This window comes from Palaemon carinicauda, unplaced genomic scaffold, assembly GCF_036898095.1.
Source record: "Palaemon carinicauda isolate YSFRI2023 unplaced genomic scaffold, ASM3689809v2 scaffold829, whole genome shotgun sequence".
Taxonomy (NCBI): domain Eukaryota; kingdom Metazoa; phylum Arthropoda; class Malacostraca; order Decapoda; family Palaemonidae; genus Palaemon; species Palaemon carinicauda.
The window spans coordinates 27,501-52,500 of NW_027172126.1; the positions used below are offsets into that span (position 1 = coordinate 27,501).

At 35.2% G+C, this 25,000-nt stretch overlaps 1 protein-coding gene across 1 annotated transcript in view; it reads right to left on the bottom strand.

Annotated features, from left to right (window-relative positions):
- LOC137637545 (uncharacterized) overlaps window positions 1-22,654 on the bottom strand; it is a 30,486-nt gene extending 7,832 nt beyond the window's left edge. Inside the window, exons 1-3 of the mRNA XM_068369705.1 lie at window positions 22,522-22,654; window positions 22,299-22,404; window positions 11,522-11,708 (exon numbers count right to left, since the gene is read on the bottom strand). Of these exons, the coding sequence (XP_068225806.1) occupies window positions 11,522-11,708; window positions 22,299-22,404; window positions 22,522-22,654 (426 nt within the window). The remainder of the gene's footprint in view (window positions 1-11,521; window positions 11,709-22,298; window positions 22,405-22,521) is intronic.
- Between the last annotated feature and the right edge of the window lie 2,346 nt (window positions 22,655-25,000).

Here is a 25,000-nt window from a genome sequence, read left to right on the forward strand (position 1 = left end):
ACACCAACTTCGTTAGCGGAGGTTATAACAACATTGAAAACATTACAACTCTCTAATACATCCCCGAAACTCTCCCACCTAACTTATTCAGGATTTATGAGTTTAGCATCGGTGATTCAATTATTCAAATGGCGAAAAAGTCTCTTGGTATTCAAAGGGTTTTTTAGGCATACCAAAAATCATATTAGGACTGAAACGTCTTTTGAAGATTTTGAGTAATTGGTTGTGACAGGAGTCGCAAAGTATATGGTCAATGGCTCGGATTAATATAGATTATATTAAGGAGGATTAAGTTCGTTTGAAAGTTACTTTGATGATTTTTTTTATATAATTTTGAGTGAATATAATTATGTTTTTTTCTAAATTGACAAAATATTTCTTTATATGACAAAGTACAAGTAACATTTTCTTCAAAGTAATTTGCATATTAAATTGGAATTTATACTTTTGGTTAGGATTTGCTAAACAAGATATATACATACATACATACACACACATAAACACACACACAAACATATATATATATATATATATATATATATATATATATATATATATATATATATATATATATATATATGTACACCTGCATGTGTGTATATATATATATATATATATATACACATATATATATGTATAAATATATATATATATATATATATATATATATATATATATATATATATATATATATATATGTACACCTGCATATATATATATATATATACATATATACATATATATATATGTATAAATATATATATATATATATATATATATATATATATATATATATATATATATATATATATATATATATATATATATAAATATTACTCTAATAATTATTATCCACAATATATTAATTTCTATAATAAATTATCTTCATAAATTTCTGCATGTACTATCATTACAATTATTCAAAAATAATATAATTTCTACAATACAGCCAATAACATTTTAAAGGGCTGACTTCATTAACATTATCATCACTATTATTATCATTATTATAATCATCATCAATATCATCCTTATACTAACATCTCGGTTCCTTCCCCCCCCCCCCTCCCCAAATTCCTTGAAGTAATTTTGGAATAAGATTCCTAAACAAAATGGTTTTAACAATTAAGTTAATAGCTTTCGTAAAGGGCTAACTTCATTATCATTATCATCATTAAAGTATCATCATCACATCATCATTATAATTCTAACTACTATAGCCCATTTCTTTTAGCGATGCATATTTGAACCGACTCGCAGCGGTGCCCTTTTAGCTCGGAAAAGTTTCCGGATCGCTGATTGGTTGGACGAGATAATTCTAACCAATCAGCGATCAGAAAACTTTTCCGAGCTAAAAGGGCACCGCTGCGAGTCGGTGCAAATCTGCCTCGATAAAAGAAATGGACTATAGTGCCTTCAACTAATATTAGAGCCAATAACTTTCTAAATAGCTGACTATCATTATCATCATCACTATACTTCTCATCATCATCTTTATTCTAACATCTCAGTTCCTCCAAAATCTTTGAAGTCGTTTTGGAAAAAGATTCCTAAACAAAATGGTTTTAACAATTAAGTTAATATCTTTCTTAAAGGGCTAACTTCATTATCATTATCATCATTAAACTATCATCATCACATCATCATCATTATTCTAACTACTAATGCCTTCAACTAATATTAGAGCCAATAACTTTCTAAATAGCTGACTATCATTATTAGGAGCGTTTGTAGGGTGACGGCCAGATCCCGTAGAAAACGGGAATATTCTGAACTGTGGCCGTCGTTCTAAAAACGATTTTGGCGGGAGAAGCTAACTTAAAAAACCCACCTAACCTATGCTAATAGCCGTATCCTTAGCCAGGAGGGGCTTCGCCCCCCCGGACCCTCCCCCCCCCCCCTTACACAACAGTTTCCTTACCTACGAGTACGACGGGAGAAGCTAACTTAAAAAACCCACCTAACCTATTCTAAAAGCCTTGTCCTTACCCAGGGGGCTGCGCCCCCCCCGGACCCCCCCTTACACAACATATTTAAGATCCGTAGACCATTTCCAAACATTTTTATTCTATAAAAGATAACAGTCGGAGCGATAATAAGCAAATTAGGACGCTTGGCCGTAGCGCTACAAACTACCCCATTATTATCATCACTATACTTCTCATCCTAATCTGTATTCTAACATCTCAGTTCCTCCAAAATCCTTGAAGTCATTTTGGAATGAGATACCTGAAAGGGATTCTCTCTCTTTAAAAGAAGAGAAAGGAAGAAGTGAAAAAGAGGCCGCTGGAAGAACCCTTGTGGTTAATGAGGTGAACTTTGGCCCCGTGATATTATACTGAAGATGAAAATATACGAGGCCGTTAGAGACACTTAAATTCTCGTTTAGAGAAAAAAAAATTAATCTTTTTAAATTGTTTTTCTCTTCCGGAACTGTGGGGATGTATGTATGTATGTATGTATGTGTGTATATATATATATATATATATATATATATATATATATATATATATATATATATATATATATATATATACACATAATATATATATAAATATATATATACTGTATATATAAACATATATATAAATATATATACAAATATGTATATATATATAAATATATATATAAATATATATATATATATAAATATATATACAAATATGTATATATATATAAATATATATATAAATATATATATATATATATATAAATATATAAATATATATATATATAAATATATAAATATATATATATATATATAAATATATATATATATATATATATATATATATATATATATATATATATATAAATATATATATATATATATATATATATATATATATATAAATATATATATAAATATATAAATATATATATATATATATATATATATATATATATAAATATATAGATATATATATATATATAAATATATATATATATATATATATATATATATATATATATATATATATATATATATATATATATACATATATATATATATATATATATATATATATATATATATATATATATATATATATATACATATATATATAAAGATTTCCAGATACTATCCCAATAAATGCATCCACATTACGGATACTGCTATTTGGGTTACCGGATAATACTGCAATGGTTTCCGGATAAATTAAGATGATAGATGACACAAGAAAACATAACGTTAAAATTCTTCATCTCATAAACAAAATGAAATTCAGAATTACAATTAATTGACATTTAACTGTAAATAATAATAAAATGAAATATTAATCAATACTTATCATATATGTCGTGTGCAAGTATATTCGAGTCTTGGTTTTAATGTCATATTATAAAAATATTAATAACTGTTCAGTCAAAAGAATTGCTTTAGATTATTTAGAACACTCACAAGATTTGCCTAGTATGTAATTTGTTTATAAAGTTTTAAAGGTTTTAAGGTTTTAAGATTTTAAAGGTTTAAAGGTTTAAAGGTCTTGAAGGTTTAAAGATTTAAAGGTTTAAAAGTTTTAAAGGCCGCTCAAGAATGGCAGAGGCAAGGGACAGTGACATTGCCCTATCAAGCAGGACAATGCCCTAGAGATTGACCATATATACATATGATCAGCGCCCAAAGCCCCTCTCCATCCAAGCTAGGACCAAGGAGGGCCAGGCAATGGCTGGTGATGATTCAATAGATGGACCTATAAGCTCCTCCAAATCCCCCCATCCTTAGTTCACAAGGATAGTGAGATTGCAGCGACCAAAGAAACTAAAAAGTTTGAGCGGGACTCGAACCCCAGTCTAGAGATCACCGGTCAGGGACCTTACCGCATAGGTCAGCACATTGGTCCTCTTAAACGACAACCGCGCCGCCATCAATGCGACGGATAAACTTGTAACTAATACACTGTCAACAATAGGTTGCCAAAGCATTTTGATTTACCTTAAATAACATATCCTAAAAAAATCTTCTACGTTTTTAGAAAAGGATAGTAGATTGAATGTGTATGAATAATGGGTTATATTAATACAATAACACACTAAATCCAGGACACGAATTGATATCTAATGGATACATCAAATCTACAAAAAACAATTATATATTTTTTATGCTGAAACTCAAAATGTTGTGATGATTTTAAAGACCAATTTTTTTTTTTTTTTTTTTTTTTTTTTTTTTTTTTTTTTAATGATTTTTCTTTGATAGAAACGAGGTCGTTATTTCTGCTCAGTGAGCGAAAGTTTTCGTCAAACATATATTTCTTCCATTTCAGATGTTTTCATTTTTTGGTTTCACAAATTTATTCCAAAAATCTATCGTAAGCCTCAAATTTGAAAATACAGTTGACTCTCTTTTACTTTGAAGCCTTCAGAGACAAAAATTTGAGACCGTGAAATTTTGAGATTTATCCTGCTACCTCCCCTTACCTAAAATTGCTTTTATTCAAATAGATTATATTCCTTTAATAAATAAATGAATATTTTTCCAAGTAGATTAAATACCTTTACTAAAGAAAAGAATCTTTTTCAAAGTAGGTTAAATTCCTTTAATAAAGACGAAAATCATTTCCAAAGTAGATTATATTCCCTTAATAAATAAAAGATTTTTTTCCAAAATAGATTAATTCCTTTAATAAATACAAGAACCTTTTTCAAAGGTGATTAAATTCCTTTAATAAAGAAAAGAATCTTTTCAAAGTAGATTATATTGCTTTAATAAAGAAAAGAATCTTTTCAAAGTAGATTAAATTCCTTTAATAAAGAAAAGAATCTTTTCAAAGTAGATTATATTGCTTTAATAAATACAAGAACCTTTTTCAAAGTAGATTAAATTCCTTTAATAAAGAAAAGAATCTTTTCAAAGTAGATTAAATTCCTTTAATAAAGAAAAGAATCTTTTCAAAGTAGATTATATTGCTTTAATAAATACAAGAACCTTTTTCAAAGTAGATTAAATTCCTTTAATAAAGAAAAGAATCTTTTCAAAGTAGATTAAATTCCTTTAATAAGGAAAAGAATCTTTTCAAAGTAGATTATATTGCTTTAATAAATACAAGAACCTTTTTCAAAGTAGATTAAATTCCTTTAATAAAGAAAAGAATCTTTTCAAAGTAGATTAAATTCCTTTAATAAAGAAAAGAATCTTTTCAAAGTAGATTATATTGCTTTAATAAATACAAGAACCTTTTTCAAAGTAGATTAAATTCCTTTAATAAAGAAAAGAATCTTTTCAAAGTAGATTAAATTCCTTTAATAAAGAAAAGAATCTTTTCAAAGTAGATTATATTGCTTTAATAAATACAAGAACCTTTTTCAAAGTAGATTAAATTCCTTTAATAAAGAAAAGAATCTTTTCAAAGTAGATTAAATTCCTTTAATAAAGAAAAGAATCTTTTCAAAGTAGATTATATTGCTTTAATAAATACAAGAACCTTTTTCAAAGTAGATTAAATTCCTTTAATAAAGAAAAGAATCTTTTCAAAGTAGATTAAATTCCTTTAATAAAGAAAAGAATCTTTTCAAAGTAGATTATATTGCTTTAATAAATACAAGAACCTTTTTCAAAGTAGATTAAATTCCTTTAATAAAGAAAAGAATCTTTTCAAAGTAGATTAAATTCCTTTAATAAAGAAAAGAATCTTTTCAAAGTAGATTAAATTCCTTTAATAAAGAAAAGAATCTTTTCAAAGTAGATTATATTGCTTTAATAAATACAAGAACCTTTTTCAAAGGTGATTAAATTCCTTTAATAAAGAAAAGAATCTTTTCAAAGTAGATTATATTGCTTTAATAAATACAAGAACCTTTTTCAAAGGTGATTAAATTCCTTTAATAAAGAAAAGAATCTTTTCAAAGTAAATTATATTGCTTTAATAAATACAAGAACCTTTTTCAAAGTAGATTAAATTCCTTTAATAAAGAAAAGAATCTTTTCAAAGTAGATTAAATTCCTTTAATAAAGAAAAGAATCTTTTCAAAGTAGATTATATTGCTTTAATAAATACAAGAACCTTTTTCAAAGGTGATTAAATTCCTTTAATAAAGAAAAGAATCTTTTCAAAGTAGATTATATTGCTTTAATAAATACAAGAACCTTTTTCAAAGGTGATTAAATTCCTTTAATAAAGAAAAGAATCTTTTCAAAGTAGATTATATTGCTTTAATAAATACAAGAACCTTTTTCAAAGGTGATTAAATTCCTTTAATAAAGAAAAGAATCTTTTCAAAGTAGATTATATTGCTTTAATAAATACAAGAACCTTTTTCAAAGTAGATTAAATTCCTTTAATAAAGAAAAGAGTCTTTTCAAAGTAGATTATATTGCTTTAATAAAGAAAAGAGTCTTTTCAAAGTAGATTATATTGCTTTAATAAATACAAAAACCTTTTTCAAAGGTGATTAAATTCCTTTAATAAAGAAAAGAGTCTTTTCAAAGTAGATTAAATTCCTTTAATAAGGAAAAGAATCTTTTCAAAGTAGATTATATTGCTTTAATAAATACAAGAACCTTTTTCAAAGTAGATTAAATTCCTTTAATAAAGAAAAGAATCTTTTCAAAGTAAATTATATTGCTTTAATAAATACAAGAACCTTTTTCAAAGTAGATTAAATTCCTTTAATAAAGAAAAGAATCTTTTCAAAGTAGATTAAATTCCTTTAATAAAGAAAAGAATCTTTTCAAAGTAGATTATATTGCTTTAATAAAGAAAAGAATCTTTTCAAAGTAGATTATATTGCTTTAATAAATACAAGAACCTTTTTCAAAGTAGATTAAATTCCTTTAATAAAGAAAAGAATATTTTGAAAGTAGATTATATTGCTTTAATAAATACAAAAACCTTTTTCAAAGGTGATTAAATTCCTTTAATAAAGAAAAGAGTCTTTTCAAAGTAGATTAAATTCCTTTAATAAGGAAAAGAATCTTTTCAAAGTAGATTATATTGCTTTAATAAATACAAAAACCTTTTTCAAAGTAGATTATATTGCTTTAATAAAGAAAAGAATCTTTTCAAAGTAAATTATATTGCTTTAATAAATACAAGAACCTTTTTCAAAGTAGATTAAATTCCTTTAATAAAGAAAAGAATATTTTTCAAAATGTTTCGTGAAGAATGATTAAATTATTAAAAAATTAAAAACGGTTATCTAATCATATATATAACCCTATTTGCTAAAAAAAAAAAATAATCCAAGGAAATTTGATTCCTGTAATAAACAAAGAAACTTTTTAAATTAATTTCAAGATATGTTTTCATGAAAAATAATGAAATGATTAAAAAAATGATTTTCTAAAAATAAAATTGTTTCATTCAAGGAGATTCAATTTCCCCAATTATCAAGAAACAACTTTTTAATATATCTTAAAGATTTAAAAAAAATAATTAAATAATTAAAAAAAAACAGTTGATATACTTTAAAAAAATAAAAACACTTTAATAAAAACAGACTTGATAATTATAAAAATGGCAGGCATCTTATTGAAAAATAAAAACCGTATATTTGCTAAGAAAGCATATAAAAATATGGATATATTGGTATTTTTAGACTTTTTAATCTACCTTCACAGCTTCTTCGAAAAACATGACAATGCTGAATGGGAGATATCTATAGTTCGGAGTAAAATCGTCTTTTGTCAACATTAAGAGCCAGTAGGATAGGTCGAGAACAATAGGTTCCAATTACGATTGAGAGAGAGAGAGAGAGAGAGAGAGAGAGAGAGAGAGAGAGAGAGAGAGAGAGAGAGAGAGAGAGAGAGATAGAGAGAGAGAGAGAGAGAGAATGTCTTTTGAAAAGAACGTGTTATAGTATGAAAAAAGAAATTATACCTTTTGATATTTGGTGAGAGAGAGAGAGAGAGAGAGAGAGAGAGAGAGAGAGAGAGAGAGAGAGAGAGAGAGAGAGGAGGAGAGAGAGAGAGAGAGAGAATATCTTGTGAAAAGAACGTGTTATAGTATGAAAAAAGAAATTATACCTTTTGATATTTGGTGAGAGAGAGAGAGAGAGAGAGAGAGAGAGAGGAGAGAGAGAGAGAGAGAGAGAGAGAGAGAGAGAGAGAGAGAGAGAGAGAGAGAATGTCTTGTGAAAAGAACGTGTTATAGTATGAAAAAAGAAATTATACCTTTTGATATTTGGTGAGAGAGAGAGAGAGAGAGAGAAGAGAGAGAGAGAGAGAGAGAGAGAGAGAGAGAGAGAGAGAGAGTAGTGAAAAGAACGTATCATAGTCTGAAAAGAAAGCTTTTCTTCCTTTTGATATTTGAGAGAGAGAGAGAGAGAGAGAGAGAGAGAGAGAGAGAGAGAGAGGAGAGAGAGAGAGAGAGAGAGAGAAATGAATCAGCAACGCAAGAATCCGGAAGTTTTTATAAAAGTCATGAGTTCGTATGTTCGTATTTACAGATATTGACAATATCCGAGTTTCTAATAAATGGCAAACAAGAGGAAGTGAAATGCCATCTCTCTCTCTCTCTCTCTCTCTCTCTCTCTCTCTCTCTCTCTCTCTCTCTCTCTTCTCTCTCTCTCTCTCAAATATCAAAAGGTACAATTTATATCTCTTTAAATTGTACGTTCTTTTCACGAGAACTCTCTCTCTCTCTCTCTCTCTCTCTCTCTCTCTCTCTCTCTCTCTCTCTCTCTCTCTCTCTCTCTCTCTCTCTCCTCTCAAATATCAAAAGGTACAATTTATATCTCTTTAAATTGTACGTTCTTTTCACAAGAACTCTCTCTCTCTCTCTCTCTCTCTCTCTCTCTCTCTCTCTCTCTCTCTCTCTCTCTCTCTCTCTCTCTCCAAATATCAAAAGGTACAATTTATATCTCTTTTAATTGTACGTTCTTTTCACAAGAACACACTCTCTCTCTCTCTCTCTCTCTCTCTCTCTCCTCTCTCTCTCTCTCTTCTCTCTCTCTTCTCTCTCTCTCTCTCTCTCTCTCTCCTTCTTAGAATTAATTCTTCAACAAAATTTCGCTGTTTACTACACTTTCAACATTAACATTTAAATGTTTAAGTTATTCCTTTTTAGGGAAATTGCCTTTAAAAAAAATTAAAAAACTAAAAAAAAAATCCCTTTCATATAAATCACTATTTTTAATTACCAGACTATGTTTTCTAATAATATAATTTTCATTCCAAAGTCATTTTCAAACTGATTTTAAAACAACTATGCAACGAAAATATTTAGCATTATTATTACTTGCCAAGTTACAACCCTAGTTGAAAAAGCAGGATGCCATAAGTCCAAGGGTTCCAATAGGGAAAAAATAGCCCAGTGAGGAAAGGAAATAAGAAAACAGATAGAATAGTGTGCCTGAGTGTACCCTCAAGAAAGAGAACTATAGCCTAAGCCCAAGGGCTCCAACTGGGAAAAATAGCCCAGTGAGGAAAGGAAATAAGAAAACAGAGTAGTGTGCCTGAGTGTACCCTCAAGCAAGAGAACTCTAGCCTAAGCCCAAGGGCCCCAACAGGGAAAAATAGCCCAGCGAAGATAAGAAATAAGGAAACAGACAGACTGGTGTGCCTGAGTGTACCCTTAAGCAAGAGAACTCTAACCCAAGCCCAACGGCTTCAACGGGAAAATAGCCCAGTCAGGAAAGGAAATTAGAAAAGATAGAATCCTGTGCCTTAGTGTACCCTCAAGCAAGAGAACTCTACCCGAAGACAATGGAAGGCCATGGAACAGAGGCAACGGCACTACCCAAGAATGGAGAACAATGGTTTGATTTTGGAGTGCCCCTCTAGAAGAGCTGCTTACCACAGCTAAAGAGTCTCTTCTACTCATTGTTAATCAATATCTTATAAATAGGAAGAAAAGAAATAACTAAATTCTCCCTCCCCAAAGGGAAAAAAAATATAAAATATAACTTCAGTGAACCTACAATTATTATCGAATCAGATCCAATGTCATCAAAGTTCCCTTTGTAGATAAACTCCCAATTCTTTGAACGTCTCTTTTCAAATCTCATTGACTCCAAAGGTTGTCAGAACAATGTGTTTATGATTCACTGTACCTCGAGTGCTCCAGATGACAATTGGGCGTTATTTATTCATAAATGGCTTGAATACAACAGAGTAATGAGCGTTATTTTGTTTATATTTATCCATTTTCTTTGATGGGGAATAGAAACTAAATATATGTTAGGATTTCAGTATTTGCTTGCGATAAACACAAAGGATATTTTAAAATTATATTTATAAAACTTAATATTACGATTTCAGTATTTGCTTGCGATAAACACGAAGGAATTTTGTAATCATAATAATAAAATTTAATGTACGATATCAGTGTTTGTTTGTGATAAACACAAAGGATATTTTGTAGTTATATTTATAAAACTCAATGTTACATTTTCAGTATTTGTTTGTGACAAAGAGCATATTTTGTAGTTATATTTATAAAACTCAATGTTACATTTTCAGTATTTGTTTGTGATAAAGAGCATATTTTGTCATTATATTTATAAAATTGATGTTACGTTTTCAGTATTTATTTGTGATAAACGCAAATCTTTTTAATTATAATTATAAAACTTAGCGTTACGATTTCAGTATTTGTTTATGATAAACACAAAGGATATGTTGTATTCATATTTAGAAAACTCATTGTTAGTATTTCAGTGATAAACACAAAGGATATTTTCTATTTATATATAAAAAAAACTCGGTGTTATGATTTCAGTATTTGTTTGTGATAAACACATACGATATTTTGTAATTATACTTATGATATATATTATCTCAATTTACATGTTTATTCAAAAACAAAATTCTGATGATAATAATAATAATCTATCCCTGACTGCCAGCATCAAAGACTTCCGATTAATTTTAAATAATTTAATAATAAATGCGAATTCTAATAAGAGATGTTTGATGCTTGAAGGAAAATTGAACTGGGCTTAAGGTCACTTCCTATTATGCTTTAACATTATTGGAAATTTTGAAGCAGTAAGGAAGGGTGGCACAACACAAACACGGTCGCCCAATCTCTCTCTCTCTCTCTCTCTCTCTCTCTCTCTCTCTCTCTCCTATCTCTCTCTCTCTCTCTCTCTCTCTCTCTCTCTCTCTCTCATACATTTGTATATATAGATACCCAGATATATATATATATATATATATATATATATATATATATATATATATATATTATATATATATGTATGTATATATATATATATGTGTGTATGTGTGTGTGTGTATATATATATATATATATATATATATATATACATATATATATATATATATATATAATATATATATATATATATATATATATATATATATATATATATATATATATATATATATATATCGTGTTCCAAAATCTCCAGTAACAGCCACACCAACAGGACGTTTAGCCCTGTAAAAAAAAAACGCAATTCCCACCTATCTAGCCATTTTGTTAAGGACCAGCTAGGGAAAGCTAAAAAGTGGGTGCAACACTCCCTTCTTGATGCTTAAAGTACACCAGACTTTTAGCATGACAAAATCTCTCTCTCTCTCTCTCTCTCTCTCTCTCTCTCTCTCTCCACTGACCGATCTCAGCATCGAGGGTGTGAAACACAAGGAGGAACTCTTCCGGGGCAGCAGCGGGCGTAGATTGGGCGGCCTCTGCTGCGACTGACCCTGCGTGGGCGTTGTGGGCGCCAGTGGGCAGGCGGGGGAGTGGTTGAGTGGCTTGTACTCAGGCTGGTAGGGCTCCAGCATCCTGATCTTTCCCCATCTGGAGAGGAGAGATGAGATAGGGGATTACATCACTCATATGGAGTAGTGGGGGGATTACATCACTCATATGGAGTAGTGGGGGGATTACATCACTCATATGGAGTAGTGGGGGGATTACATCACTCATATGGAGTCGTGGGGGGATTACATCACTCATATGGAGTAGTGGGGGGATTACATCACTCATATGGAGTAGTGGGGGGATTACATCACTCATATGGAGTAGTGGGGGGATTACATCACTCATATGGAGTCGTGGGGGGATTTAAAATTGGATTAATAAAAACTAGAATCATAATTGGATTAATATAAGATTATAATCGTTTGGAGTCGTGGGGGATTCATAATTGGATTAATAAAAACTAGAATCACAATTGGATTAATATAAGATTATAATCGTTTGGAGTAGTGAGGGGATTCAAAATTGGATTAATAAAAACTAGAATCATAATTGGATTAATATAAGATTATAATCGTTTGGAGTCGTGGGGGATTTAAAATTGAATTAATAAAAACTAGAATCATAATTGGATTAATATAAGATTATAATCGTTTGGAGTCGTGGGGGATTTAAAATTGGATTAATAATACAAATTGAATTCATAATTGGATTAATATAAGATTATAATCGTTTGGAGTCGTGGGGGATTCATAATTGGATTAATAATACAAATTGAATTCATAATAGAATTAATAAAAATTGGATTCATAACTGGATTAATATAACAGATTTATAATTGGATTCATAAATGGATTATTATAACATTTATAATTGGATTAATAATACAAATTGAATTCATAATAGGATTAATAAAAATTGGATTCATAACTGGATTAATATAACAGATTTATAATTGGATTCATAAATGGAATATTATAACATTTATAATTGGATTAATAAAAATTGGATTAATAAAAATTGGATTCATAGTTGGATAATTGTAACAAATTGATACTTGGATTAATACAAATTGGATTCATAATTGGAATAATAAGAATTGGATCCCTAATTGGATTAATGTAATATTTATAAATGGATTAATAAAAATTGGATTCATAATTGGATGATTGTAGAAGATTTATAATTGGATTGATAAAAATTATTCTCACAATTGGATTAATGAAACAGATTTATAATTGGATTAATAAAAACTGGGATATATAATTGGATTAATAAAAACTGGGATATATAATTGGATTAATAAAAACTGGGATGTATAATTGGATTAATAAAAATATGATTCATAATTGGATAATTGTAGAAGATTTATAATTGGATTAATAAAAATTGGACTCACAATTGGATTCATAATTTTGAAAATACAACTACGATACATGATTTCACAGGCTCAATAATGTATGAAAACTTCTTTGAGATACGCCATGTTATCCTTACCTGTGCACGAAAAGGATAATGGCAACGACCCAAAGTATAAGGACCAGCAGGACCAGAGTCCCATGTTATGCTCACCTGTGTACGAAAAGGATAATGGCAACGATCCAAAGTATAAGGACCAGCAGGACCAGAGTCCCATGTTATGCTCACCTGTGTACGAAAAGGATAATGGCGACGAACCAAAGTATAAGGACCAGAAAGACCAGAGTCCCAATGTTATCCTTACCTGTGTACGAAAAGGATAATGGCAACGATCCAAAGTATAAGGACCAGAAAGACCAGAGTCCCATGTTATCCTTACCTGTGTACGAAAAGGATAATGGCAACGATCCAAAGTATAAGGACCAGCAAGACCAGAGTCCCATGTTATGCTCACCTGTGTACGAAAAGGATAATGGCAACGATCCAAAGTATAAGGACCAGAAAGACCAGAGTCCCAATGTTATGCTCACCTGTGTACGAAAAGGATAATGGCAACGATCCAAAGTATAAGGACCAGAAAGACCAGAGTTCCATGTTATGCTCGCCTGTGCACGAAAAGGATAATGGCGACGATCCAAAGTATAAGGACCAGCAAGACCAGAGTCCCATGTTATCCTTACCTGTGTACGAAAAGGATAATGGCAACGATCCAAAGTATAAGGACCAGAAAGACCAGAGTCCCAATGTTATCCTTGCCTGTGTACGAAAAGGATAATGGCGACGATCCAAAGTATAAGGACCAGCAAGACCAGAGTCCCGTGTTATGCTCACCTGTGTACGAAAAGGATAATGGCAACGATCCAAAGTATAAGGACCAGCAAGACCAGAGTCCCGTGTTATGCTCACCTGTGTACGAAAAGGATAATGGCAACGATCCAAAGTATAAGGACCAGCAAGACCAGAGTCCCGTGTTATGCTCACCTGTGTACGAAAAGGATAATGGCAACGATCCAAAGTATAAGGACCAGCAAGACCAGAGTCCCGTGTTATGCTCACCTGTGTACGAAAAGGATAATGGCAACGAACCAAAGTATAAGGACCAGCAAGACCAGAGTCCCGTGTTATGCTCACCTGTGTACGAAAAGGATAATGGCAACGATCCAAAGTATAAGGACCAGCAAGACCAGAGTCCCGTGTTATGCTCACCTGTGTACGAAAAGGATAATGGCAACGAACCAAAGTATAAGGACCAGCAAGACCAGAGTCCCGTGTTATGCTCACCTGTGTACGAAAAGGATAATGGCAACGATCCAAAGCATAAGGACCAGCAAGACCAGAGTCCCATGTTATGCTCACCTGTGTACGAAAAGGATAATGGCAACGATCCAAAGTATAAGGACCAGCAAGACCAGAGTCCCATGTTATGCTCACCTGTGTACGAAAAGGATAATGGCAACGATCCAAAGTATAAGGACCAGAAAGACCAGAGTCCCAATGTTATGCTCACCTGTGTACGAAAAGGATAATGGCGACGATCCAAAGTATAAGGACCAGAAAGACCAGAGTTCCATGTTATGCTCGCCTGTGCACGAAAAGGATAATGGCGACGAACCAAAGTATAAGGACCAGCAAGACCAGAGTCCCATGTTATCCTTACCTGTGTACGAAAAGGATAATGGCGACGAACCAAAGTATAAGGACCAGCAAGACCAGAGTCCCATGTTATCCTTACCTGTGTACGAAAAGGATAATGGCAACGATCCAAAGTATAAGGACCAGAAAGACCAGAGTCCCAATGTTATCCTTGCCTGTGTACGAAAAGGATAATGGCGACGATCCAAAGTATAAGGACCAGAAAGACCAGAGTCCCCATGTTATGCTCGCCTGTGCACGAAAAGGATAATGGCGACGATCCAAAGTATAAGGACCAGCAAGACCAGAGTCCCCATGTTATGCTCGCCTGTGCACGAAAAGGATAATGGCAACGATCCAAAGTATAAGGACCAGCAAGACCAGAGTCCCATGTTATGCTCGCCTGTGCACGAAAAGGATAATGGCGACGAACCAAAGTATAAGGACCAGCAAGACCAGAGTCCCATGTTATGCTCACCTGTGCACGAAAAGGATAATGGCAACGATCCAAAGTATAAGGACCAGAAAGACCAGAGTCCCATGTTATGCTCACCTGTGCACGAAAAGGATAATGGCAACGAACCAAAGTATAAGGACCAGAAAGACCAGAGTCCCAATGTTATGCTCACCTGTGCACGAAAAGGATAATGGCAACGATCCAAAGTATAAGGACCAGAAAGACCAGAGTCCCAATGTTATGCTCACCTGTGTACGAAAAGGATAATGGCAACGATCCAAAGTATAAGGACCAGAAAGACCAGAGTCCCAATGTTATCCTCACCTGTGTACGAAAAGGATAATGGCAACGATCCAAAGTATAAGGACCAGAAAGACCAGAGTCCCAATGTTATCCTCACCTGTGTACGAAAAGGATAATGGCAACGATCCAAAGTATAAGGACCAGAAAGACCAGAGTCCCAATGTTATCCTCACCTGTGTACGAAAAGGATAATGGCAACGATCCAAAGTATAAGGACCAGAAAGACCAGAGTCCCAATGTTATCCTCACCTGTGTACGAAAAGGATAATGGCAACGATCCAAAGTATAAGGACCAGAAAGACCAGAGTCCCAATGTTATCCTCACCTGTGTACGAAAAGGATAATGGCAACGATCCAAAGTATAAGGACCAGAAAGACCAGAGTCCCAATGTTATCCTCACCTGTGTACGAAAAGGATAATGGCAACGATCCAAAGTATAAGGACCAGAAAGACCAGAGTCCCAATGTTATCCTCACCTGTGTACGAAAAGGATAATGGCGACGATCCAAAGTATAAGGACCAGAAAGACCAGAGTCCCAATGTTATCCTCACCTGTGTACGAAAAGGATAATGGCGACGATCCAAAGTATAAGGACCAGCAAGACCAGAGTCCCATGTTATCCTTACCTGTGTACGAAAAGGATAATGGCGACGATCCAAAGTATAAGGACCAGCAAGACCAGAGTCCCATGTTATGCTCACCTGTGTACGAAAAGGATAATGGCGACGATCCAAAGTATAAGGACCAGAAAGACCAGAGTCCCATGTTATGCTCACCTGTGTACGAAAAGGATAATGGCGACGAACCAAAGCATAAGGACCAGAAAGACCAGAGTCCCATGTTATCCTTACCTGTGTACGAAAAGGATAATGGCGACGATCCAAAGCATAAGGACCAGAAAGACCAGAGTCCCATGTTATCCTTACCTGTGTACGAAAAGGATAATGGCGACGATCCAAAGTATAAGGACCAGAAAGACCAGAGTCCCATGTTATCCTTACCTGTGTACGAAAAGGATAATGGCGACGATCCAAAGTATAAGGACCAGAAAGACCAGAGTCCCATGTTATGCTCACCTGTGTACGAAAAGGATAATGGCGACGATCCAAAGTATAAGGACCAGAAAGACCAGAGTCCCATGTTATGCTCACCTGTGTACGAAAAGGATAATGGCGACGATCCAAAGTATAAGGACCAGAAAGACCAGAGTCCCATGTTATGCTCACCCGTGTACGAAAAGGATAATGGCGACGATCCAAAGTATAAGGACCAGAAAGACCAGAGTCCCATGTTATGCTCACCCGTGTACGAAAAGGATAATGGCGACGATCCAAAGTATAAGGACCAGCAAGACCAGAGTCCCATGTTATCCTTACCTGTGTACGAAAAGGATAATGGCGACGATCCAAAGTATAAGGACCAGCAAGACCAGAGTCCCATGTTATCCTTACCTGTGTACGAAAAGGATAATGGCGACGATCCAAAGTATAAGGACCAGCAAGACCAGAGTCCCATGTTATCCTTACCTGTGTACGAAAAGGATAATGGCGACGATCCAAAGTATAAGGACCAGCAAGACCAGAGTCCCATGTTATCCTTACCTGTGTACGAAAAGGATAATGGCGACGATCCAAAGTATAAGGACCAGCAAGACCAGAGTCCCATGTTATGCTCACCTATGTACGAAAAGGATAATGGCGACGAACCAAAGCATAAGGACCAGAAAGACCAGAGTCCCAATGTTATCCTTACCTGTGTACGAAAAGGATAATGGCGACGAACCAAAGCATAAGGACCAGAAAGACCAGAGTCCCAATGTTATCCTTACCTGTGTACGAAAAGGATAATGGCAACGATCCAAAGTATAAGGACCAGCAAGACCAGAGTCCCATGTTATGCTCACCTGTGTACGAAAAGGATAATGGCGACGATCCAAAGTATAAGGACCAGAAAGACCAGAGTCCCATGTTATCCTTACCTGTGTACGAAAAGGATAATGGCAACGATCCAAAGTATAAGGACCAGCAAGACCAGAGTCCCATGTTATGCTCACCTGTGTACGAAAAGGATAATGGCAACGATCCAAAGTATAAGGACCAGAAAGACCAGAGTCCCATGTTATCCTTACCTGTGTACGAAAAGGATAATGGCCACGATCCAAAGTATAAGGACCAGCAAGACCAGAGTCCCGTGTTATGCTCACCTGTGTACGAAAAGGATAATGGCGACCACCCAAAGTATAAGGACCAGCAAGACCAGAGTCCCGTGTTATGCTCACCTGTGTACGAAAAGGATAATGGCGACGATCCACAGTATAAGGACCAGCAAGACCAGAGTCCCGTGTTATGCTCACCTGTGTACGAAAAGGATAATGGCAACGAACCAAAGTATAAGGACCAGCAAGACCAGAGTCCCGTGTTATGCTCACCTGTGTACGAAAAGGATAATGGCGACGATCCACAGTATAAGGACCAGCAAGACCAGAGTCCCGTGTTATGCTCACCTGTGTACGAAAAGGATAATGGCGACGATCCAAAGTATAAGGACCAGCAAGACCAGAGTCCCGTGTTATGCTCACCCGTGTACGAAAAGGATAATGGTAACGAACCCGAAAAGGATAATGGCAACGAACCAAAGTATAAGGACCAGAAAGACCAGAGTCCCGTGTTATGCTCACCTGTGTACGAAAAGGATAATGGCAACAATCCAAAGTATAAGGACCAGCAAGACCAGAGTCCCGTGTTATGCTCACCCGTGTACGAAAAGGATAATGGTAACGAACCCGAAAAGGATAATGGCAACGAACCAAAGTATAAGGACCAGAAAGACCAGAGTCCCGTGTTATGCTCACCCGTGTACGAAAAGGATAATGGTAACGAACCCGAAAAGGATAATGGCAACGAACTAAAGTATAAGGACCAGCAAGACCAGAGTCCCGTGTTATGCTCACCCGTGTACGAAAAGGATAATGGTAACGAACCAAAGTATAAGGACCAGCAAGACCAGAGTCCCGTGTTATGCTCACCTGTGTACGAAAAGGATAATGGCAACAATCCAAAGTATAAGGACCAGCAAGACCAGAGTCCCGTGTTATGCTCACCCGTGTACGAAAAGGATAATGGTAACGAACCCGAAAAGGATAATGGCAACGAACCAAAGTATAAGGACCAGAAAGACCAGAGTCCCGTGTTATGCTCACCTGTGTACGAAAAGGATAATGGCAACAATCCAAAGTATAAGGACCAGCAAGACCAGAGTCCCGTGTTATGCTCACCCGTGTACGAAAAGGATAATGGTAACGAACCCGAAAAGGATAATGGCAACGAACCAAAGTATAAGGACCAGCAAGACCAGAGTCCCGTGTTATGCTCACCTGTGTACGAAAAGGATAATGGCGACCACCCAAAGTATAAGGACCAGCAAGACCAGAGTCCCGTGTTATGCTCACCTGTGTACGAAAAGGATAATGGCGACCACCCAAAGTATAAGGACCAGCAGGACCAGAGTCCCGTCTTATGCTCACCTGTGTACGAAAAGGATAATGGCGACCACCCAAAGTATAAGGACCAGCAGGACCAGAGTCCCATGTTATGCTCACCTGTGTACGAAAAGGATAATGGCGACCACCCAAAGTATAAGGACCAGCAAGACCAGAGTCCCGTGTTATGCTCACCTGTGTACGAAAAGGATAATGGCCACGATCCAAAGTATAAGGACCAGCGAGACCAGAGTCCCGTCTTATGCTCACCTGTGTACGAAAAGGATAATGGCCACGATCCACAGTATAAGGACCAGCAAGACCAGAGTCCCGTGTTATGCTCACCTGTGTACGAAAAGGATAATGGCAACGAACCAAAGTATAAGGACCAGCAAGACCAGAGTCCCGTGTTATGCTCACCCGTGTACGAAAAGGATAATGGTAACGAACCCGAAAAGGATAATGGCAACGAACCAAAGTATAAGGACCAGAAAGACCAGAGTCCCGTGTTATGCTCACCCGTGTACGAAAAGGATAATGGTAACGAACCCGAAAAGGATAATGGCAACGAACCAAAGTATAAGGACCAGAAAGACCAGAGTCCCGTGTTATGCTCACCCGTGTACGAAAAGGATAATGGTAACGAACCCGAAAAGGATAATGGCAACGAACCAAAGTATAAGGACCAGCAAGACCAGAGTCCCGTGTTATGCTCACCTGTGTACGAAAAGGATAATGGCGACGATCCACAGTATAAGGACCAGCAAGACCAGAGTCCCGTGTTATGCTCACCTGTGTACGAAAAGGATAATGGCAACGAACCAAAGTATAAGGACCAGCAAGACCAGAGTCCCGTGTTATGCTCACCCGTGTACGAAAAGGATAATGGTAACGAACCCGAAAAGGATAATGGCAACGAACCAAAGTATAAGGACCAGAAAGACCAGAGTCCCGTGTTATGCTCACCCGTGTACGAAAAGGATAATGGTAACGAACCCGAAAAGGATAATGGCAACGAACCAAAGTATAAGGACCAGAAAGACCAGAGTCCCGTGTTATGCTCACCTGTGTACGAAAAGGATAATGGCAACGAACCAAAGTATAAGGACCAGCAAGACCAGAGTCCCGTGTTATGCTCACCTGTGTACGAAAAGGATAATGGCAACGAACCAAAGTATAAGGACCAGCAAGACCAGAGTCCCGTGTTATGCTCACCCGTGTACGAAAAGGATAATGGTAACGAACCCGAAAAGGATAATGGCAACGAACCAAAGTATAAGGACCAGAAAGACCAGAGTCCCGTGTTATGCTCACCCGTGTACGAAAAGGATAATGGTAACGAACCCGAAAAGGATAATGGCAACGAACCAAAGTATAAGGACCAGAAAGACCAGAGTCCCGTGTTATGCTCACCCGTGTACGAAAAGGATAATGGTAACGAACCCGAAAAGGATAATGGCAACGAACCAAAGTATAAGGACCAGCAAGACCAGAGTCCCGTGTTATGCTCACCTGTGTACGAAAAGGATAATGGCAACGAACCAAAGTATAAGGACCAGCAAGACCAGAGTCCCGTGTTATGCTCACCCGTGTACGAAAAGGATAATGGTAACGAACCCGAAAAGGATAATGGCAACGAACCAAAGTATAAGGACCAGAAAGACCAGAGTCCCGTGTTATGCTCACCCGTGTACGAAAAGGATAATGGTAACGAACCCGAAAAGGATAATGGCAACGAACCAAAGTATAAGGACCAGCAAGACCAGAGTCCCGTGTTATGCTCACCTGTGTACGAAAAGGATAATGGCAACGATCCAAAGTATAAGGACCAGCAAGACCAGAGTCCCGTGTTATGCTCACCCGTGTACGAAAAGGATAATGGTAACGAACCCGAAAAGGATAATGGCAACGAACCAAAGTATAAGGACCAGCAAGACCAGAGTCCCGTGTTATGCTCACCTGTGTACGAAAAGGATAATGGCAACGAACCAAAGTATAAGGACCAGCAAGACCAGAGTCCCGTGTTATGCTCACCCGTGTACGAAAAGGATAATGGTAACGAACCCGAAAAGGATAATGGCAACGAACCAAAGTATAAGGACCAGAAAGACCAGAGTCCCGTGTTATGCTCACCCGTGTACGAAAAGGATAATGGTAACGAACCCGAAAAGGATAATGGCAACGAACCAAAGTATAAGGACCAGCAAGACCAGAGTCCTGTGTTATGCTCACCCGTGTACGAAAAGGATAATGGTAACGAACCCGAAAAGGATAATGGCAACGAACCAAAGTATAAGGACCAGAAAGACCAGAGTCCCATGTTATCCTTACCTGTGTACGAAAAGGATAATGGCAACAATCCAAAGTATAAGGACCAGCAAGACCAGAGTCCCGTGTTATGCTCACCTGTGTACGAAAAGGATAATGGTAACGATCCAAAGTATAAGGACCAGCAAGACCAGAGTCCCGTGTTATGCTCACCCGTGTACGAAAAGGATAATGGTAACGAACCCGAAAAGGATAATGGCAACGAACCAAAGTATAAGGACCAGCAAGACCAGAGTCCCGTGTTATGCTCACCTGTGTACGAAAAGGATAATGGTAACGAACCCGAAAAGGATAATGGCAACGAACCAAAGTATAAGGACCAGCAAGACCAGAGTCCCGTGTTATGCTCACCCGTGTACGAAAAGGATAATGGTAACGAACCCGAAAAGGATAATGGCAACGAACCAAAGTATAAGGACCAGCAAGACCAGAGTCCCGTGTTATGCTCACCTGTGTACGAAAAGGATAATGGCGACGATCCACAGTATAAGGACCAGCAAGACCAGAGTCCCGTGTTATGCTCACCTGTGTACGAAAAGGATAATGGCAACGAACCAAAGTATAAGGACCAGCAAGACCAGAGTCCCGTGTTATGCTCACCCGTGTACGAAAAGGATAATGGTAACGAACCCGAAAAGGATAATGGCAACGAACCAAAGTATAAGGACCAGAAAGACCAGAGTCCCGTGTTATGCTCACCCGTGTACGAAAAGGATAATGGTAACGAACCCGAAAAGGATAATGGCAACGAACCAAAGTATAAGGACCAGCAAGACCAGAGTCCCGTGTTATGCTCACCTGTGTACGAAAAGGATAATGGCGACGATCCACAGTATAAGGACCAGCAAGACCAGAGTCCCGTGTTATGCTCACCCGTGTACGAAAAGGATAATGGTAACGAACCCGAAAAGGATAATGGCAACGAACCAAAGTATAAGGACCAGCAAGACCAGAGTCCGTGTTATGCTCACCCGTGTACGAAAAGGATAATGGTAACGAACCCGAAAAGGATAATGGCAACGAACCAAAGTATAAGGACCAGAAAGACCAGAGTCCCATGTTATCCTTACCTGTGTACGAAAAGGATAATGGCAACAATCCAAAGTATAAGGACCAGCAAGACCAGAGTCACTTCCTCAGCCCGGACCACAGGAGCTGGCGAATCCGTGACGATCTCTGAAATTATATTCATCATAAATCAATATGATTAACCAACCTAGTAAGTATATCAGTGGATAAATATATAATACATAACAAGAAATTATTAATAGATATAAATCATTAGAACTTTACCTTTAATCTGAAAGAAGATGGCGGATGTATTGTCCATCGTATCAGCTGTGAGTCTGACTTCGTACACAGTCCAAGGCTCAACACCTTCCTCTAAGGTTACTCCACGACTGTTGGTCCCAACACGTCCCAACATTCGTTCTGGCGGTGAGAAGTAAATACAATGCCAGTATTGTTAGATTTAAGGGGCCAGGGAGGCCCTTCGGCGTCCGGGTGCAACACAGGATAATTACAAAATTGCACTAAGTCATGATTAAAATCATGTTGGATTGATGGCATATTGGTAAAGAAAACGGTCAGAGGTGAATTAGAAGAAAGAAAACGGGAATAGAGGTGAATTAGATAAAAGAAAACGGGAACAGCGTTGTATTACAAGATTGAAAACGGGAAGGGGGTTCAGACATAACAGCAAGGACTCAGCAGGTAATGTCTATAGTACACAGAATTGACCTCCTACGAGTACAATAGCTATGGGGGGGGGGGGGGCAGATAGGACACCAATGATGCCAAAAACATATTTCTCTAAATTGAAAAAGGGTGATGTTGTTTTAATCAGCAAAATTGATGTCAACAATCTCTTAAGACTTCCAGTTCATGATCAAATAGCCTATTTATTATAATTCAAGAGTTGGATTTCTCATATTATAAGTACATACACAAATAAGAAAAAAAATTGCAAACACGCACAAACACACACATATTATATATATAATATATATATACACAGTATATATATATATATATATACTGTATATATATATGTATATATATATGTATATATATATATATATATATTTTATATATATATACTGTGTATATATATATATATATATATAGATATATATATATATATATATATGGGTGTGTGTGGTGCGTGTGTACGAGTAGACACCTAGACATTAAAAGGTCGCCTTACCTTTTAACAAAAAAAAAAAAGGCTCAAGAGCTTGATAATCACCAGACCATTCATTTATTTTCTTTTTACACGGTAAGCGATCTTTCCATAATAAAAACCCAATCTCAGAAACACACCAAAATAAAATATTCACTGAATCTTCAATACAAATTCTTCAATGAAATTCCCTTCATATTTATCTACCAATAAAAAAAGAATTATTAAAATAAACAAATAAATAAAATTCTTCCGGTAACTACTTTTCATAAATTTCAGTACATTGGCTTCAGGCATATTGGATTCCGGCGAAGACTTAAGGTGTCATTCTCCGACGAAGGCAAACGGCATTTATTTGCATAAGGAGGTATTCATTTGCTTCCAAGGAACGCTCCGAAGACGTTCATTCGCTTATAAACAACGCAGCGGGGACACAAAATACAGGGTTGGAGCTGACTTGGGGATTTTCTGAGGAAACAATAGGATCTTTTTTTTCGCCCCAGACTTCAGCGAGGAAATATATTTTGGTGTGAGAGAAAATTGATACTCTCTCTCTCTCTCTCTCTCTCTCTCTCTCTCTCTCTCGTTGGTATTGACTCTTCAACTGGGTACATGTCTAATCGTTCATCTTTATTCATCAATGGAAATATTTTTTTTTATTTGTTCAAAATTTTTGAAGTCTCTCTCTCTCTCTCTCTCTCTCTCTCTCTCTCTCTCTAGGTATATGTCTATTCGTCTTATCTTTATTCCTTAATTTACTTATGATGGAAATATATTTGTTAACAATTTTTAAGAAGCTTTGAATTGCAGATAAAATGTAAAGGAATAATTAAATAAATAAATTAATTAAAATAATTTAAACCTAAATCAATTAATTACAATTGAAAATCCTAAATATTATTGGAAACAATATCACTATACAGGATTCAACTATTCTAATAATCAAAATATACATAATTTTATTTTGATTTCAACATAAATCTAATCAAACAACACAATACTAAAGCTCTTATTTCAGCAGTCAGTATCTAAATATATAGTTAAGAATCTGTACAAGTATAATGATATTGAAGAATCTCTGCCCAAGTATAATGATATCTAAGAATCTGTTAATGTATAATAATATTTAAGAATCTGCTCAAGTATAATGATATTAAAGAATCTATTAATGTATAATTATTTTGTAACAGTGCATGAATAAACTAAAAAGCATCTGTTCGCGTAAAACTAAACCAGAATTATTTGTTCATCTAATACTAAATTAAAAAAAAATCTGTTTATGTATAACCAAACCAAAATTATTTGTTAATCTAATGCTCAGCTAAAAATAATCTGGTAATGTATAACTCTACTAAAAATAGTCTGCTCATGTATAACTAAAACAGAACTTCTTCATGTACAACTAAACTATATATAAAAAAAAAAATTTTGCCCTTGCATAAATAACTCTAAAGGAATAAGACTCAAGACCTAAAATCTCGAATACTGTATAAACTACATTTGCCTAGCTCAATATTACTATTGTCATTGTCATTGTCATTATCCTTGTCAATATCAATATCAATAATATAAATATTAAAAATATTAAAA